The sequence below is a fragment of the Delphinus delphis genome, chromosome 9, assembly GCF_949987515.2.
Source record: "Delphinus delphis chromosome 9, mDelDel1.2, whole genome shotgun sequence".
Lineage (NCBI taxonomy): Eukaryota > Metazoa > Chordata > Mammalia > Artiodactyla > Delphinidae > Delphinus > Delphinus delphis.
The window spans coordinates 8,253,987-8,274,280 of NC_082691.1; the positions used below are offsets into that span (position 1 = coordinate 8,253,987).

The 20,294-nt window shown below is 38.4% G+C and overlaps 1 protein-coding gene across 2 annotated transcripts in view; it reads left to right on the forward strand.

Moving 5' to 3' along the window:
• The window catches only part of LANCL2 (LanC like glutathione S-transferase 2), a 60,703-nt gene that overhangs the window by 28,615 nt on the left and 11,794 nt on the right, over window positions 1-20,294 (forward strand). The window contains exons 3-6 of one of the 2 annotated variants that reach the window (XM_060020120.1): window positions 7,817-8,018; window positions 8,896-9,043; window positions 10,389-10,535; window positions 13,492-13,674. In XM_060020120.1, the coding sequence (XP_059876103.1) occupies window positions 7,817-8,018; window positions 8,896-9,043; window positions 10,389-10,535; window positions 13,492-13,674 (680 nt within the window). Of the gene's footprint in view, window positions 1-7,810; window positions 8,019-8,895; window positions 9,044-10,388; window positions 10,536-13,491; window positions 13,675-20,294 lie in introns of both variants that reach the window. The other variant, XM_060020119.1, reaches the window with a different exon arrangement.

A 20,294-nucleotide genomic window follows, 5' to 3' on the forward strand; every position in this document is an offset into this window, starting at 1 on the left:
CTACAAAGGATACCCACTTCTTTCCCATCCCTTTCAGAACACAGAGGAGATGTTCATGACCAAGGGGCAAGGAAGGGCTGAGAGCATAGCAACCAGGGCTCAGAATTCAACAAGGGATGCAGGTCCACTAGCCACTTTGAGGATTCCATCAGGAAGCCTGCCTGTGAGCCACTGGGGACACCTCACCAGTGGATCCCCCAGTTAGCCCATGGTTACCTCCAACGTTCTGCATTCCTCACCCACACACTGATCCACCCCATAACTGTGTGTGCCCTTGAGGGCAGTGTGTGCAAACCTTAGTGGACAGTGAGCATGGGCAGAAAGCTGGCCCAGCCCTGCAGAACTGGGAGAAGGCATAGACACCTGAGCATCCCTCACTGCCCTAGGGAAGCAAACGAGACTGTCCGCACTCAGCCTGGCTTTGTGGAATCAGGAGAAGGCATACAGTCTTAAGAATTCTCCCCTAACAGGGAACAAAAAGTGTGGAGCAGGCATATCCATAGAGAAGGCCTGAGAATGCCTGAGAATCTGTAGTAAGGCTGACAGAAGACATTTCATTCCTGAAGGCTGTCAGTAAAGACTGGAGGAGGCGACTGTGTCTTCAAATGCTAAGACAGCAACACAAGACTTCAAGGAAAATGAAAGATCAAGGAAATATAACAGCACTAATAATTTATAATTTTATAATAAAATAATTTGCCAGTAACCACCCCCAAAGAAATGGAGGTTTATGGTGTGCCTGATAAAGAATTCAAATTAGAGGACTTCCCTGGTGGTCCATTCGTTAAGAATCCGCCTTCCAGTGCAGGGGACATATTAATGAAATTAGGAAAGCCATACATAAACAAAACAAGTTTAAGAGAGAGAACCAAAAACGAAGTGTAGAGCTGGAGAATATAAATGAATGACATGAAAAGTGCAGTAGAGAGCAGCAGCAGAATGAATCAACAAGAAAAAAAATCTGTGAACTTGAAGGCAGGTCATTTGTAATTAACCATTCAGAGCAGAAAAAAGTAAAAAGAGTGAATAAAAGTAAAGAAAGCCTACGTGAATTAAGGGACATAATCAAGTAAAGCAATTAATGCATTATAGGTGTCACAGAAGGAAAAACAGGGAGAAAGGGGCAGAAAGTTTATTTAAAGAAATAATGGCTGACAATTTTCCAAATCTGGGGAGAGAGTTAATGATGTTCATAATTTCCCATACAGACTCATCCCCAAGAGGACTTTACTGAGACACGTTATAATAAAACTGTGTAAAACCAAAGACAGAGAATTTCCAAAGCAGGAAACAAAAATCTACTTACATACAAAGGAACCCCAAGAAAGCTATCAGAAGATTTCTCAGCAGAAACTACAGGCGAGGAGAAAGTGGGTTGATGTATTCTAGGTACTTAAAAAAAAATGCCAACCAAAAATACTATATACCTGGCATGCTGTCCTTCAGAAATGAAGGAGAAATACTTTCACAAGCAAACAAAAGCTCAGGGAGTTCATCACAAGTAAACCTGCCTCACAAGAAATGTTGAAATGAGTTCTTCAAGCTGAAACAAAAGGATGCTAATTAGTAACATGAAAATATAAAACATACTGTTATAAGCAAGTGTGTAGTCAAATCCAAATACTATAGTAATCTAATATGGTCATGTAGTGCTTAATTTTACTACAAAAGTTTTAGCAGAAGTATTAAAATTAACTATAGCTACAATAATAATTTTTTACTGGGTATACAACATAAAATATGTAAATTTGTGATGTCAGAAACATAAGATGTTGGGAGAGGGGAGGAGAGTTTTTGTACTAGCTTAAAATAGAACGTTGTAAGATGTTTTATGTAAATCTCATAGTAACTACAAAGCAAAAACCTGTAGTAGATACACAAGCAGTTGTTAAAAAAAAAAAAAAAGGAATTGAAGCATACCAATAGAGAAGATCATCAAATTGCAAGGGAAGACAGCTAGAGAGCAAGAAAGGAGCTATGGAACAGCCAGAAAAATAATAAGATAGCATTAGTAAGTCCTTACATTATCAGTAAGTACTTTAAATCTAAATGGCTTAAATTCTCAAATCAAAGACAGAGTGGTTAAATGGATAAGAAAAACTATATGCTACTTACAAGAGACTCATACCAGCTTTATGAACATAGGCTGAAAGTGAAGAGATGGGAAATTATATTCCATGCAACTCGAAACCAAAATAGAGCAGGAGTAGGTATACTTATGTCAGAACAAATAGACTTTAACTTCAAAAACTTTAACAAGAAGCAAAGAAGGTCATTATATAATGATAAAGGAGTCAGTTTATCAAGAGAATATAACTGTTGTAAATATATATGCACCTAAAAATATAGCGAACACTAACAGTTCTGAAGGGGAAAATATACAACAATGCAACAGTAATAGGGGACTTCAAGATCCCTCTTCCAACATTGGACAGGTCATCTGCATTATCAATAGGAAACATTAGAATTGAACTATGCGTTAGACCAAATGGATCTAACAGACATAAACAGAATATTGCATTCAGTAGCAGCAGAACACGTTCTTCTCAAGTGCATACAGAACGTTCCTCAAGATGATCATGTGTTACAACTCAGAACAAGTCTCAATGAATTTAAGAAGATAGAAGTTATATCAGGTATCTTTTCTAGCCACAGTGGTAAGAAACTAGAAATCAGTAATAGTAGAAAAACTGGAAAATTCATAACTATGTGGATATTAAAACAGAAAGCTCCAGAACAACCAGTGGGTCAAAGAATAATCAAAGGAATAGCAAAAAATATCTTGAAACAAATGAAGATGAGAGCACAACATATTAAAACTTAATAGGATGTAGCAGAAGTAGTTCTAAGAGGGAAGTACCTTGCAGTAAGCAACTACATTAAGAGAAAAGAAAGGTCTCAAATAAAGAACCTAACTTTACACCTCAGGGAACTAGAAAAACAAGAACAAACTAAACCCAAAGATAGCAGAAAGGAGATAAGAAAGATCAGAGCAGAAATAAGTGAAATAGAAACCAGAAAGCAGTGGAAAAGATCAGTGAAACTAAGAGCTGGGTTTTCAGTAAATAAACAAAATAGGCAATTTACCAAGCCTAGCTGAGAAAACAAGAGAGAAGATCCAAGTAAATAAAATCTGAAGTAAAAGAGAAGACATTATACTTGATACCACAGAAATAGGAAGGATCATAAAACACTGCAATGAACAATTATAAGCCAGCAAATTGGATAACCCAGAAGAAATGGATCAGCTCCTAGAAACATACAGCCTACCAAAACCGAATCATAAAGAAACAGAAAATCTAAACAGACCAATAATGAGTAAAGAGATGGAATCAGTAATCAAAAACCTCCCAACAAAAGCCTAGGACCTGATGATTTTACTGGTGAATTCTGTCAGACATTTAAAGAATTAATACCAGTCCCTCTCACACTGTTCCAAAAAAGCTGAAGGAAAGAAGAAAACTAAAGGTCAGTATCTCTGATAAACCACAGATACAGAAATCCTCAACAAAATACTAGCAAACACAATTCAAGAGCACATTAAAAGAATATGCATGATCAATGGGTTTTATCCCAGGGATGCTAGGATGTTTCAACATACACAAGTCAATAAATATGATACACAACATTTACAGAATGGAGGATAAAAATCATGATCATCTCAGTAGATGCAGAAAAAGCATTTGATAATACTCAACATACTTTCATATTAAAAACTCTCAAATTTGGTACAGAAAGAATGTACCTCAACATCACAAAAGCAATATATGATAAGCCCGCAGCTATCGTCATAGTCAAGGATACTCGTACTCAGCTAACAATACTCAGCGTTTCCTCTAAGATCTAGAACAAGACAAGGACACTCAATCTTGCCACTTCCATTTAACATAGTACTGAAAATTCTAGGGGGGAGCAATTAAGGCCTGCCCAAAAATAAATAAATAAATAAAAGGCATCCGAATCAGAAGAAGTAAAGTTGCTTCTGCTTGCAGATGACATAATCTTATATGTAAAGAACCCTGAAGATCCACTGAAAAAATTTGTTAGAACTAATCAATTCAGCAGAGTTGCAGTATATAAAATCAATATACAAAAATCAGTTTCTTCTGTACATTAACAACAAACTATTGAAGAAAGAAACTAAGAAAACAATTCTGTTTACAATAGCGTGAAAGAACAATACTTAGGAATAAATTTAATCAAAGAGGTAAAAGACCTGTATACTGAAAATTATAAGACATTGATGAAAGGAATTGAAGCAGCTGCAAATAAATGGAAAAATATTCTCTGTTCATGGATTGGAAGCATTAATGTTGTTAAGATATCCATACTACCCAAAGTGATCTATATATTTAATACGGTCTTTATCAAAATTCTAATGGTATTTTTCAAAGGAATTGAAATCAGTCCTACAATTCATATAGAATTACAAAAGACCGAGAATAGCCAAAGCAATCTTGAGAAAGAAGAATAAAGCTGGTGGCATTACACTTCCTGATTTTAAAGTATATTATAAAGGTATAGTAATCAAAGCAATATGTCACTGGCATAAAAACAGACACAGAGACCAATGGAACAGAATAGAGAGCCCAGGAGGAAATCCATACATAAATGGTTCATTAATTCTTGACAAAGAAACCGAGAACACACAGTGGGGAAAATTGCCTCTTCAATAAATGCTGAAAACTGGATTGCCACGTGCAAAAGAATCAAACTGGATCCCTGTCTTATTACCGCTCTCAAAAATTAACTCAAAATGGATTAAAGACTTAAATATGTAAGGCCTGAAACCGTGAAACTCCTAGAAGAAAACAAAGGAAAAGCTCCTTGGGTCTTCGCAATGACTTTTTGGATATGACACCAACAGCACAGGCAATAAAATAAAAAAATAAGCAAGCGGGAGTAGGTCAAGCTAAAAAGTTCCTGCACTGCAAGGGAAACAGTTGAAATGAAAAGGCAGCTTTATAGAACAGGAGAAAATATTTGCAAGCCATATGTCTGCTAAGAGGTTAGTATCCAGAGTATATTGGGAACTTATATAACTCAATAGCAAAAAATAAATAATTAATTAAAATATGGGCAAAGGACCTGAGTGGACATTTTTCCAAAGAAGACATACATATGGCTGGCACATATATGAAAAAGTGTTCAACGTCACTAGTTATCAGCAAAGTGCAAATCAAAAACTGCAGATATCACGTCACACCTATTAGGAAGGCTTTTGTCAAAAAGACAAGAGAGAACAAGTGTTGGTGAGGGTGTGGAGAAGAGGGGACCCTAGTATATGGTGGGAACATAAATTGGTGCAGCCACTCTGGAAAACAGTATGGAGGTTCCTCAAAAAACTAAAAATAGAACCATATGATCCAGCAGTCTCACTTCTGGGGAAGTCAGTATCTCAGAGAGACATCTGCACCCCCATGTTTATAGCAGCATTATTAACAATAGCCAAGATATGGGAACAACTAATATCCATCCATCCTTGAATGGATAAAGAAGTTGTGATCGATTGATCCATCTCTCTAACTATATCTAATGGAATGTTATGCTGTCTATGAAAGGAATGTTCAGCCACAAGAAAAAGTGAAATCCTGTCATTTTTGACAATATGGATGGTCCTAGGGGGTATTATGCTAAGTGAAAAGCCTGACAGAGAAGGGCCCAAACTGTATGATCTCACATACATATTAATTCTAAAACAAACAAACAAAATGTCAAACTCATGGAAACAATAGAATGGTGATTACCAGGGGTTGTGTAGTAGGGGAAATGGGGAAATGGTGGTCAAAGGGCATAAGCCTTCACTTATAAGATATACCAGTTCTATAGATCTAATGTACAACCTGGGACTATATTGTATACTTGTAATTTGTATACTTGTAATCTGCTAAGAGAGTAGATTTTAAGCATTTTATACATACACACAGTGTATTGTATACTTGTTATCTGCTAAGAGTAGATTTGAAGCATTCTCATACACACACACACACACACACACACACACACAAAATGATAACTGTGTGTGATGATGGATGTGTTAACCTGATTGTGGTAATATTTCCACATTGTATGTCAAATCATCCTGTTGTACACTTTAATATATACAGTTTTATTTGTCAATTATACCTCAATAAAACGGGAAAAAGAAACAATAAACTAATAAAAAGACAATTTTTTTTAAAGAACAGGAAATCTCAGTGCTCCTCTTACAGTGTTTTAGAGAATAGGAAAATAAGGAATACGTCCCATTGTTTTATGAAGCAAGGTTAATACTGGTACCAAAACTGATATAAATATCTACCAAAAAAAAAACACAGCTCAGTCTCACTAAGTATTAATTTTGATAGTTATGGTGCTGTTTTGGCTTGTAAGAAAAGGTTCATATATTTTAGATTTTCATACTGAAGTATTCAGGGGCAGAATGTCATGATGACTTTTTTTTTTTTTGATACTTTACCCATCATCATTTACTTTAAAATACTTAAGCTTTGAATGTATACAACCATAGGTTTTTAGGTTCACAGGTTGACCAGATCATCATCCTATTTTTAGAGGTTTCTGAGTCAATCATGAAGTACTTGTAAACCTAAATTTATAGTGATTATTATGTTTGAAATTTGTAGGTATTTAACTGCTAACTTGTTTTCTGTATGTTTATCATTTCAATTTTTTGAATACAGAAGACACTCGCGGTCATAAGCAATTCATATGGAGGGATTTTTTTCAGGGCTTACAAATATGCTTTTATATCTGTTTGACTTAATGTCTTTAAAAGAAAAAATGGATAATGACAAAAGAAGGACTTCTCAAAAAATATATGTAGGTGTTAAGAATTAATTTGAAAGGCAAGTAGGATACCCTGAATAGGAGAATTAAAGAAGAAGCTACCTGTTTAGAGAAATTTGAAAAGCAAAATGAAAAATATTAAAAGTGAGAGTAGGATATCAGACAAAGAACAGAATATTAGAGAACCTCAGTTCAAACATTAATAGATTTTTTTGCCTTTTCGCCATCATATCATTTCTTTAAGTATTTTTTCCTACGGTATACTTTATTAGGTATATATTTATACAGATTCCTTTATTACTTATCTGTCACATTGACTTCTTGAGCCCAGGAATAATAGCATGCTCCTTTTAGAAGTCATATAGGTCATCCTCCATAGATTTTCGGAAAAAGACCCCTCTCTGGTTCCCTTGAGTAAGCAGATCTGTTCTTTAATCTAAAATAGGAAGTTTGGATAGGTGATAAGCTATGTCTTCTGAATTCACTACCTTACTCTGCATCATGTAGCTGTTCTGTAAACGGTGAGTTGACTCACTGGTTGGTTGGTCACTAAAGAAAATTGAAAAATTGTGAGAAATAGATAAATTAGAAAGAAGATGGTATAAAACTCAGAAAAGCAATCATGTAATTTGGCGTAAGATAGGAGGACATTATTATATGAGAAGTAAGAAGAAAAGGATCCAGATTAGCTTATAATACAAAGGAGAATAAGTACAACCTGGAAACGAATGAAAATTAAAGGGGAATGAGTGGGAAGTCTTGTATTTCCCTTATCTAGGAGGTAGTGAATCATTGTGTCAGAACAGTTAGCAACATTTTAACTTGTTCGCAATTTTTTCTACACTGGGTTCTTTTTTTCCCCCATTTTTAAGAAACATATCATATGTAATTTGTTTGAAGTTACTCCTTCAGAAACGTAGGCTTTATGTAGGTTTTTCACGTAATCATGAAATAATGTCCTGACAGTAAAAAGGAAAGACAATAATGCTTTTCTTTTGCGGGGGGGTGGTGGTGATTATTCCAGGCATAGCCCTTTTGTACCTGCAGTTGTATCGGGTCACATGTGACCAGACCTATCTGCTCAGATCCCTGGATTACGTAAAGAGAACACTTCGGAATCTGAATGGCCGGAGGGTCACTTTCCTCTGTGGAGATGCTGGGCCCTTGGCCGTCGGAGCTGTGGTATATCATAAACTCAGAAGTGATTACGAGTCCCAGGAATGCATCACAAAGTGAGTTTTTACAACTGGAAGTATTTTCTCCAAATTCTCAGTCTTGATGTAGAAAGAAACTCAAAAAACGAAAAAGAATTTATCTTTTAATTCACCTGCTCTTGCAGACAGTTCTCTCCAATAAGCGAAGAGTTTGTAGTTTAATCTTGAGCGTAATGGTGGGATTGTATGCTACCTTTCTATCCAAGCATGCGTTTGCCTTAATTTGAGGGAGGAATAAACATGTTCTTTCCTAAATAATTTTTGGTTGCCTTCAATGCATGAAAATTACCTTATATGCCTTAGATTCTCTATAATAACTCAGTTGTTTTAGGTTCAATTGTTAGGAAACAATTAGAGAATGTAAGCTTTTATGGTACCTTTTGGTTTATATTCTCTTTTGAAGCAGCAGAAATCAGAGCTCACGGCCATGGTCTGGTGGAGTGTCTGGCAGGTGCTGGTCGGTTAATGTTTGTTAAAGATGGGGTGACTCAAGCTAATTTTCAAGCATTGGCTACATTTTAGTAACATTTTTGTTAAAATTTGAAATCACTTTCTTGTAATTCTGGATTACAAAATTGAGTATCTTCTCGTATATGGTTTAGAGTATCTTCTCTTATATGCATATATCCTATACATTTTAGATATAAATGTAGAACTTTTGAACAGCAAGGTGTTTTATCATTCGTGTTGATGATATCTGAGAGAGAAGTTTTTGTTTGGTTTTGTAGTGGGGAAGTTTTCGTTGTTTTCCCTCTTTTTTGGTATTTTTAAAAATTAGTTTTAAATTAAAAATAGTAGCAGATGGTTCCTAAAGTGACAGGGTTCCTTGCAGTTTCAGGAAGAGGTATGTTAGACATTCTCTCTCTGGGAAAGCAGGATGTTTCTTGTTGGGTAGACTTTTGCAGCTCCAGAGAGCCATCGTCTGCCGAGATTCAGACCTTCCCGACGAGCTGCTTCAGGGCCGGGCAGGCTATCTGTACGCCTTACTCTACGTGAGCACGGAGATGGGGCCGGGCGCCGTGTGTGGGTCAGCTGTCAAAGAGGTACTGTGGGGTCCCGCCCCGGGGCGTCCTCTCCTGTCTGCCATGCAGCCTGTCTGCTAGCAGAAACTTGCAGTAGTGGCTGGACTCTGCTTCTAGGTAGGAGTAACTTCCCAAGGCCACTCATAAAATTAATAAATTGCTCCTTTTTTCTCTTCCAGGGATGTTTTTAAAAAAACTTTAGGTCTGTATTAATTTAGCTGTCTTTACTAGAATCAAACAGCAGCGTCAGGAAGATAGAATGTTTATTTCTCTTTCAGGAGGTATCAGAACTGGTAGGCAAACCAGGCGAATATGGCTAGGCACCAGCTTCTGTCTTGTTCTGCCTTATCCTAGGACCGTGCCCTTATGTGCACGACCACAGCTCGCTGAGCACCCCCAGCCCAGGGGGCGGTGAGGAAGTGGGAGATGAGCAGCTTCCTTTTTAAGCCTGAGAACTAGAAGTTGCCCACCTCACTTCTGCTCCCATCCCACTTCCAGAACTCAGTCAGATGACCGTGTCCAGCTGTTTGTATCTCTGAGGCCAGATGCCTTGCTAAAACTTGGGGCACTGTTACCAAAAGTGTGAGGGGAGAGAGGATATGAGGAAACAATACTGTCTTTGCTGCATAGTCATTCTAAAATCCTGCAACAGACCCCACTTCCTTAGCCTTTCATAAATAAAGCCAGTTCCTCCAGCCTTGGAAGATGTACAGTTATCCTTTAGTACCTGTTAGGGATTGGTTCCAGGACCCCCCTTGGATACTAGAACGCCGGGATGCTGAAGTCCCTTATATAAAGTGGTATGTATTTGCATATAAACTGTGCACATCGTCCCATGTACTTTAAATCATCTCTAGATTACTTATAATACCTAACACCACGTAAATGCTATGTAAAAAGTTGCGCACGTGCAGCAAATTCAAGTTTTGCTTCTTGGAACTTTCTGGAATGTTTTTTTACCAGTATTTTTGATCTGAGGTTGGTGAATCCGTGGGTGTGAAACCCGCAGCAGATATGGAGGGCCGACTGTACTTGCCAGTGTTTGGGGGAAAACATTGAAGCTACAAAGCAACTAAGTCTAGGATAGTTTTTATTGGAAGTTTTTCCAGGTTCTAGTAAACTGTTCATGGAAAGACCTTTTGATCTCTTGGTTCTACTTCTTAATATCTTTTTCTGCTCTGAGATTGTCTTCTGGTTTCTCTCTGCCTGTATTTATTTATAAAATAAAGATAACAGTGTTGGCTACTAACTGCTTAAAGATTTTTAGAATAAGTAATCTATATAAAGACATGTTGTTATTGTTAATTAGACTGAAACAGATTACATGTAAGTTTTTTAGACTTACGCTATCTCATTATGTCTGTAGGTAGTCGACGCTATTATTGAATCGGGCAAGGCTTTGTCAAGGGAAGAAAAGAAGGCTGAGCGCTGTCCCCTGTTGTATCAGTGGCACAGGAAGCAGTATGTTGGAGCCGCCCATGGCATGGCCGGAATCTACTACATGTTAATGCAGGTGAGTGATACTCTGAAATACTAGTGCAGTGACCGTATTATAAAATACTAGATCAAATCGGAAATGTGTACTGACATTTTACTACAAACCAAGCAGGCTGAAATGAAATAAGGATCCTGCTTTGAACCATGGATCCCCAAGCAGTGGCCTCCTGAGAGCACATTCTGTGTGCAGTTACGTGTTGGATTAGTTGTCTGTGGCCCACACTTTCTTTCTGTCCATGTCCTCCTGCTCTTTTAATAGGGGAAAACCTTCGGGGAGCAGAGAGGGCTTCCAGAATGCAGACTAGGGCAGAGACTTCATATTCAGATACCCCCAGCTTCCTATCAGTTGTGTTCAAAATTTAACTAGTTTATTGCTGTGGTTATGATTTTGTCTCTGAATCATCCCTGACATCTACTGAATTAAATACTGACTCTTGCGTCAGGCAGTCAGAGACCTCACCCCAAATATTGCTTCAACCTGCTTCCAGCCTTATGGCCTGTGGGTCCCTCTTCCGCTCTGTATGCAGCCTGCAGGCAGACCTCGGCGACGTTGCGGGTTCAGTTCCAGACTGCTGCAATAAAGCAAAACGTCGCAGTGAAGCAAGACTATGCTGTAGTCTGTTAAGCGTGCAATAGCATTGTCTTAAAAAAAAAAAGTGTACTTACCTGAAATTAAAAATATTTTGTTGCTAAAAAATGCTTAACCATCATCTGAGCCTTCAGTGAGTTGTAATCTTTTTGCAATAGTAAGATCAAAGATCACAGATCACCATAACAAACATAACAATGAAAAAGTTTGAAATATTGTGAGAATTACCAAAATGTTTCAGAGATACAAAATGAGCGAATGCTATTGGGAAAATGGTGCTGCAAGCCGTCAATTTTTAAAAACCGCAAGTGCAGCTCAGTAAAGCGAAGAACAGGAAAACACGGTCTGGCCGTGCCTCTTGTTTGTTTGTTTTTTCCCCCAATTAAGCCTTTATTCTACTACACCCATAACAGAGTACTTTATAAATTTATTCAAAATTACAACGCTAGTAAGTCAAGGAGCATGGATTAGAATTTAGATCTTTTTAACTAAAAGCCCATGTATTCCTTTTTTAAATTTTCACTTACAAATTCCTGTTTTATTTCTACATTTTGCATCATGCTGCCCCTCACTAAGGGAAAACTGGAGATTCCTGTCTGCACAGGACTAGAACTCCCTTCTCTGGTGATTAGTAGGTGTCTTTGGTTATCATTGTAGAAAGTAAAACACGTATGTATTCCAATTTGTGAATCTAGGTGCAGACATGTCTCCAAAATAATCAATTCCATGTCTCATTTTAAAATGGCAGTGTTGTTCTAGACAGTTGGTAGATTGTCTGTTTTTCTCTATTTTCCGAGAAAAAGGTTTTAACAGTGGCTTTTGAACCCTGTTTTAAAAGTGATCATACCCTTAAGGGAAACATAATCATATGAGAATCACACCAATAAAAAATAATTTAGATTTAGGTGTTTAGTTTAATTTTGCTAGATACTGGGAGGTTCCTTGAGAGAATCACGAATCATAAAATTTACAACTCATCTGCTTTTAAAGTGAAGAACGTGGAAACACTCTTTCGTGAGGATCCTATTTAGAAACTGGTGTCAGCGTTCTCCTGGTGGATAGCAGCAGTGTGCCAGAGCTGGGCTCACAAGGCCAGCCGCACACGCTGCTCCCCAGCGATGCCAGCCTAGCTGTGCGGGGGCTCCATGTGTGGTTTCATCTGGACAGCTGTCAGAACGACATACACAAGAACTTTCAAAATATCACTTAAAGGGAACTCCGCTCTCACGATGAAGAATAAAAGCACAGTTCTCCTCTGGAAAATCATTTCAAAACCTCAAGGAAAACAGACACCCAGCTTCTCTGATGAGACTCGGAGACTTCTGGAGCCCTGTGCGACAAGTGGACTGAGAACGGATGAAGGAACGAAGGAACAGCAGGGGACCTGACGGGACAGGGATGCCCGCACAAGGTGCCTGAGGAGGAGGATGCCAGCAAGAAGCCAGCCAGGTGTCCTGCAGGCCCCTGCACTCGGGAGCTTACGGCGCCCTCAGTGTCGGCACCACACGTGTGTTCAGGTGGGAGTGAGGTCTGGGCTGCAGGAGAGCTTCTTTGGAGATCCTTGTGCGGCCCAGCTGGACCTGTGCAGTGAGATCACTGTGCAGGGTGAGGTGACTGCAGGAAACAGTACGTGGTCTGGAGCAGTCAAACCAGTTCTTCTGACTCCAGAAAAGCAGGTGGAGAGGAGAGTGGAAGTGGAGCACAGACCTGAAAGTGGGGCTTGGTGACTGTCCACACGGTCAGCGGGAGACCTCCCTGCTGCCACAGCCAGCCTTGCGCCAGCACCTTTCCCCGCCCCAGCCGGCAACACGGCCACCACCTCACCTGGGGGAGTGAAGTCTCTCTTTTGGAGAAACAGCTCAGATAAAAGATGTGTAGGTATAGGTATGTGGCAGTCCCCATTAAAAAAGGTGGCTCGCTGTCTGCGGTGGTTACTTGTATGTGTTCACTTGGCTGGGCTGCCATTGCCCAGCTGTTTGGTCAAACATTATTCTGGGTGTGTCTGTGAGGGAGTTTGGGTGATACTTACATTTAAACAGGTGGACTTGTAGTAAAGCAGTTTGCTCTCCGCTTGTGGGTGGGCCTCATCCAGTCAGTTGCATTGTGGGTGGGCCTCATCCAGTCAGTTGCCTCCCCCGAGCAAGAGGGAATTCCCCAGCGGATGGCCATCAGTTTCATGCACAGCATTGGAAAGGGTTGATGCAAAGGTCTGCCCAGGCCTTAGGTAACCAGAGAAGTGGACTAATTCTAATTTTATGTGTTCCTCAGTATTCTGGGTAATTGATACTTAACTATATTAGCCACAATGCAGAGGTTTAAAAAAAAAGAAAAAAAAAGTTTATGGAAACATAAATTAAATGTTTTATTTTTGTTTGTTTAAAAGCCAGCAGCAAAAGTGGACCAAGAAACCTTGACAGAAATGGTGAAACCTAGTATTGACTATATGCGCCACAAAAGATTCCGATCTGGGAATTATCCGTCATCCCTAAGCAATGAGACAGACCGACTGGTGCACTGGTGTCACGGGGCCCCCGGCGTCATCCACATGCTCATGCAGGCGTACAAGGTCAGTGCTGCAGGGCGTGTCCTTAGCACCCGATGTGCACAGACACGGTTTTCACCGCCAAGTTTTCAGTTTGGTTTTGGTAGGCACATTTGCTTGCAAACTAAAAACATTTTAGAGTTAATGTTTTTACTAGTAAACAGAAAGTCTTTTTATTTCACTGTTCATCACCACTGTAATCAGAGTTGTAAGTATATGTGTGTGTGTTTTAACAGGGATTATATTCGTGTGTAAAAGAAAACCTAGATGACATAAGTGTGAATATCCAATAAGGCAGGAGGCAGTATTGTAACCAAAATGCTTTTTATTTGCCTTCACATCATTTGATTTCCTTGCTTGAATAAGCCTTTATTGCCGGATGATGATGATCCAGGAGCTGTTAAATTTGAGTTTTAAATTATTATAAAATTATTTACAAAAGATCGATGTGGCATTCAAATTTTTACACGTATGAGGTATTATTGGAAATTAGGCAGTACCTTTACTGATGAATTGTAGTAGACTCTGTAGATGTATCTGGGCACAGTATTAAGAATACTGTTGATTTCTCCCCTGGACTTAGAATTATCATGTAAGTTGAAAGCAAACAATTCTTCTTTTGCAATTTTATTTTTCTTTTAATGCGTCTTTGTTGGAGATTGTTGCTTATATACCAGAGTATACAAATGTAACCGCTGTGATTGATTAGTGTTTTGGCAAGTTCTCTTAGTTTTGCAGAAATAGGCTTACTGGAGCAGAATTCGTATGTCTACCTGAAAATTACAGAAGAACTGGTCCCTGAATCAATTTTATTTTCCTTTTGTCATTAACTATAATAAATTATTTAGAAAAATTGTGGGGAATTAACCTTTCATGATTTAGGCTGATTTCTCAGAATTTTTTAGTCCTACAACAATAACACCAAAAATACTCACATAATATAGAAGTCAGGTACGAGCATTCAAGAAAATAACTCAGAAAGTTATGATGTTTGATGAGAGGAAAGCACAACGAAGTATACTTTTCGGAGATCTGAAGAACTTAATGATTCATCTTCTTAACAATACCTCAGCTTTTAAATTAGAACAGACTTCTGTTCAAGTCATTCCCTCCCCTTTTCTAGAGCTTTAGAGGAAATGTAACTTCAGTGACATAGAGATAAGTCTGTGATATTATAAATATCCAACCATAGTATCTGAGCACAGTACTGACAGCATAAACAGGAATCCTTTGGTATTCAAAACAGACGTTTGACTGTTAAAAGCTGAAAGCTTCTATTTGTCAAACTCCCTTTCCCTTTTGCTTTAAAGAGGACCAGCTATAGAGGTGGGCACTCCTGGTGGCTGGTAGTCTTGGCTTCTGGGGGTCTCCCCACTCCTGCTTTAGGAGCTGAGCTGTGGCCAGTCAGAAGTGGTCAGGAGCCAGGCCTCTCAGTGGGCCCTTGTCCTAGGCAGTTCCATTTCCATTAGCCATGCTGACCGTGGCCACCACCTGCTTCCACCATTGCTGGAACCAAGGGAGCAGGCGCCACAGACCCCTGCCAGCGGCAGGGCCACCGCATCCCAGCCCGGCTCCTGCCTGCAGGGCTTCCGCTCCAGAGACCACTGGGTGCCTGTCCCCGCCCCCACCCCCCCACACACACACTGATTCCAAAACAGAAGTTCCTCTTTTCTAGAAGCATGGACAATGTCAATAAGATCCCATACTTAGTCACTAAAACTTAATTTTGTCCATGTACTTCAGAATTCCCAAACACGAGGAAGGGGAGGAATAGCAGAATCTTCTGGGGCAGAAGGTGTCACTGGTAGTTTGAAGAAGCATAGATCATGTAGTTTTACAGTTGGGGGTGAAAATATGTCTTCAGAGTATAAGTTAGTGGAGTATGAAATTTGTACTTGGCCAGGACGGGGGTGCCACAAAGCTAGAGAAACACAGCTCTAGACTCTATTTTCTCTCACGTTATTGTTAACTCAGATTAAGAGGGTCATTGTCCATTGAAGCCATCTCTCAAAGTGAGGAAATGTTTAAATTTTGTGTAATAACAAGCTTTCAGCAGTTTCTTACGCTGGCACATAAAGTTGTAAGTCCTCCAGGAGCACTTAGGAAGGCATAAGGTGTTCAAGTATTTTAAAAAAATATTAATATCTTTCACAAATAGAACTATAATTTGAGTCCAGATTCACACTAAATTTGTTTTCCCTTCCTATAGATGCTGATCACATTTCACGTAGGGTATACTCTTCTTGGTATGAACATGTATTCGCAGTTATGTAGTATTGTAGATGGTCTTGGAAAAAATGTCAAGATTTTAAACAATATTTCTATGCTGTATTAGGAATTTTGTTACTTGCAAATGATTTCCTAACAATTACATTTGTGGACCTCATAGCTGGACTCCATTTTGATGAATAGTTACGATCAGTTCTTAATTATCTGACAGTAAATTACAGGTTACGGTAACAAATCCTACCACCTTCTAACCACACATTTAGGCCCTGGGGCATTAGCAGTTTGTGTGGACTCAGCCACTAATAAACAAATGCTAGCATTGGTCAAATAAAATTACATTTGGAAAAGTAAATATGTTGCCCAGGAAAACCAGGTAAGTCATACCAAAGTGATATCAAAGTAATCCTTTGATTCTGGGCCAGATGTGTGAAACAACCATACCTTCCCCTCCTGCACCCACAATCCTGCTCTGAAATTCCCACAGTAGACCTGGGTTAGAATGCGTCCTCATGGTCGACTCTTCACTGTCCATCAGAAAATGTTTTCATATGAATTATTTTCCAAAAGCTCATTTGTAAGTTGATTATTTCTAACATGGAATGTCTTTCTAGGTGGTGTATATCAGGATCACCTGGAGAGGTTATTTTCAAACTATATTTTCTTTCCTTCTTCCTCAAGATTCTGGTATCTTCCTAATATTAAGCATCATTTATAAACGTACCACAGTTTATGCCTTTGTTTTTCAGTTGTTTCTAGTTTTTTGCTATTGTGAATAAGCTGTAGTGAACATTCTTGTACAGACCTTTTCGTAGGCATATGTTTGCATTTCTCTGGGGCTAGCTAATAACTAGGATTAGAACTGCTTGATCAGAAGGCAGCTTTTTTAGTTTCATAAGACACTGCCAGACCTTTTCTCAAAGGGCTGTACCGGTTTACATTCCATCTGCAGTGTAAACAGAGTTCCAGTCGCTCCGCATCTCTGCTAACACCTGGTGTTGAAAGGCATCTTGATTTTATTCTGGTGGGTGTTTCATTGTGGCTTTAATTTCTGCCTTCCTGATGGTTAATGATGTTGAGCAATTTTGCTTGTGCTCATGGGTTGTTTGTACAGTTGACCCTTGAACAACATGGGTTTGAACTGCGTGGGGCCACTTATACATGGATTTTTTCAGTAAATACAGTACTGTGGTACCACACGGTATGCAGTGTGGTGAATACGGGGATGCAGAATGGCATACAGAGAGAGCCCATTGTAAAGTTACGCGAGGATTTTCAACAAGGTGGGGGCTGGCACCCCAACCCCCATGTTGTTCAAGGGTCAACTGTGTATCTTTGTTGAGTGTCTGTTCATATCTTTTACCCACACTGTTTTATGTATTTATTGTTTTCCTTTTATTATGGAGTCATAAAAATTCTTCCTATGTTCTGGTTGTAAGTCCTTTTGTCAGATACGTTTTGGAAATAATTTCTCCCAGTCTGTAGTTGGCCCGATCATGTTCTTTATGGCATCTTCTAATGAATAGAGTTTTAAATTCTGGTAAAATCTGCCTTATCAGTGTGTTTTTTGTAATGGTAACTACTTTCTGTATCTTGTCTGAGAAATTTTACTTACTCCCAGGTTATACAGATAGTATTCTCCTACATGCTTCATGGATTTAGATTTTACGTTGAGAACTGTCTCAAATTAAGTTTTGTATATTATGTGAAGTAAGGAGTGAAGAACTTTTTTAACCATAGGAGTATCTGATTGTTCCCACATCATTTGATTTCCCCATTGATTGATTTGGTACATGTAGAGGCACTAGTTCAAAAGTCAAATGACCTAGTAAGTGTAGGTTTATTTCTGGGCTCTCTGTTCTGTTTCTTTGGCTTCTTTATCTGTCACTGTGATACCATGCTGTTTGGATTACTTTAGCTTTACTCTAAGTTTTGACATCAGGTAATTTAAGACTTCAGCTTTGTTCTTCTTTTTCAAAATTGCTTTAAATATTCTAGATCCTTTGCATTCCTGTATAAGTTTTAGAAATCAGTTTGTCAGCAAAAGAGGCCTAGTGGGATTATGACTGAGATTGCATTCAGTCTGTAGAACAGTTTTGGTAGAATTGATACCAGTATTGAGTGTTCTTATGCACAAATATGGTATATCTCTCCACTTTTTACGTTTTCTTTCATTTATGTCAGCAGTGTTTTATAGTTTTTGATGTCTTTATATTTAAAGTGTGTGTCTTCATAGTTGGGCGTTGTCTAGCAATGCAGTCTAATAACAACCTCAGCCTTTAATTTGGAATGTTAAGTTCATATATAGTTAATGTAATTATTTATGTGGTTGGATTTAGCTCTGCCATTTTTCCATATGGTTTCTATTGGCTACATCTTGGAACTCTTTTTTCCTCCTGTGTTTTTTCTTTCTTGCCTTTTTAGGGAGGTAGGAGAGAGTAACTGAATATTTTCTGGAATTCCATTTTAATTTCTCTGTTGACTCTTTTAACTATATCTATTTGAACATTTTTTCAGTGGCTGCTCAATATACATCTTTAACATTGCAATATACATCCTTAACTTTTCACAGTCTGCTTAGAATTAACATTGTACATGCACTTCATATAAAATGTAAGGAGATAGTAAGTGCCTAGTTCTCTTGACAGCAGTTCTGTACATCTTTATTACATCTGTCAAGATGTATCAACAAATGTTATAAACCCCCAGTATAGTTTCATAATTTTTGCTTTTTAAATAGTCCTATGTATTTTAAAGAAATTAAGACAAGCAAAGAAGATGGTCTTTGATATGTATTTGTATATTTCCTCTTTTCAGTGCTCTTCATTCCTTCTTGAAGGTCCCGATTTCTATCAAGTATCATTTCCTTCAGCCCAGAGAACTTCCTTTAGCATTTCTTATAGTCCAGGTTTGGTGACAGCAGATTTATCACTTATCTTAAATTTGCCTTTATTTCACTTTCATTCATTCTTTTTTTTTTTTCTTAATGGAAAATAAAGAACAGTATATTTTAGTTGTAGTGCATGCATTTGGATCCCAACTCATTGCTAAACAGTCCCGTGCCTCCGGCCCTGCCTCGGGTGGTGAGCGCCATATGGGCACCATGTTCTGCCTGGAGCCACCGACGTGAGTGCACCAGTCGGAACTCCTTTGGCCTGGCTTTCATTGATTCAGCAGATTACTTAAAGGATGATCCATTGTCAAAGAGATGATTCTTGCAAGGAATGCATGTCTGCAAACAGCCTCTAGTTTGTAGATCGTTGTGGAATCTGTGATAACGAGGATTCTGTATCTTCCTCTAACTGAAGAGAATTTCTTGCAGTTCTGTGTGATGATGATGTGTGGTTCTTGACATCCGAATGAACTGATACAATTCTAACAGTAGAATTCCTACTGTTACATATTCCTGTGGCACTGGTGCAGTTTGTACCGAATTGCTTTGTAGTTTCCAAGGTGAGCTTGACATTTTGGGATTACTGGTACATCTGCTTTACATGTCAGGGAACTTTTCCTAATATAGGTGAAAATTTTGGTTACTTCCTGATTGTTCCTACAATGGTGATTTCCATGGGCAAAATCTGAAACAGTCCCTCTGGGGTGGTGCTTCAATCTTCCTTCCACATCCTGTGGTGGTTAGTGAAGAATGCTATCCTTACCGTGACCATCTTGATCAATTCTGTGGACATTTCTTTATTATCCCAAAAACTGCAGAGAACAGGGGTTTTGTAATAACTGATCCAGAAATTCCCTTGCACTTTAGGAATGCCTAATAATAAGCAAAAGCGATGAAAGAGGTGAATATTACCCTGTACTTAAGAAAACTCAGTTCTGCTGCCCCATCAGATTGGCTACTAAGTCTAAATGGAAGATGTAAAAAAAAATTGAAGTGGAAAATTGTGAAGGATTCCTTCTCTCCAAGACCTACAGTGGAAATGCCTCTTAGGAATTAGTTTTTTAATTAACTACTAAAATATTGTAAGGTTAATCTCCTAATAAATTGAGTATTGTTACTGGAAGACGTCTTATAAATGAATCAGCTGAAACGTCACTTCTACTTATGAGAATAAAAAAAAAATGTTAAGTAGTGTTATTAACTTCCTGTCATGTTTGTTTCTTGGCAAGTCCAGACCCTCTTACCAATCCAGTTTCACTGAATATGAGCTCATTTTTCCTGTTTTGATATTTTCCTTGAAGGCTTTAATTTTAGTAGTTGAAATCATCTTAAAGAAGATAAAGGAAATATTGGATGAAAAGATGAAAGCATTAAGAAGGAAGGGAAAAAAAATCTTCATTTCCTTGGAGCAGACATTGTTATTCACAGTGTTTATGAAGAAATGGTAAACACCATAACAGTAAGACATAATGATTTGCATCCCAAAGGCTGTTGCATGTAGTCATGTATTAAGCCATAAAAGAAA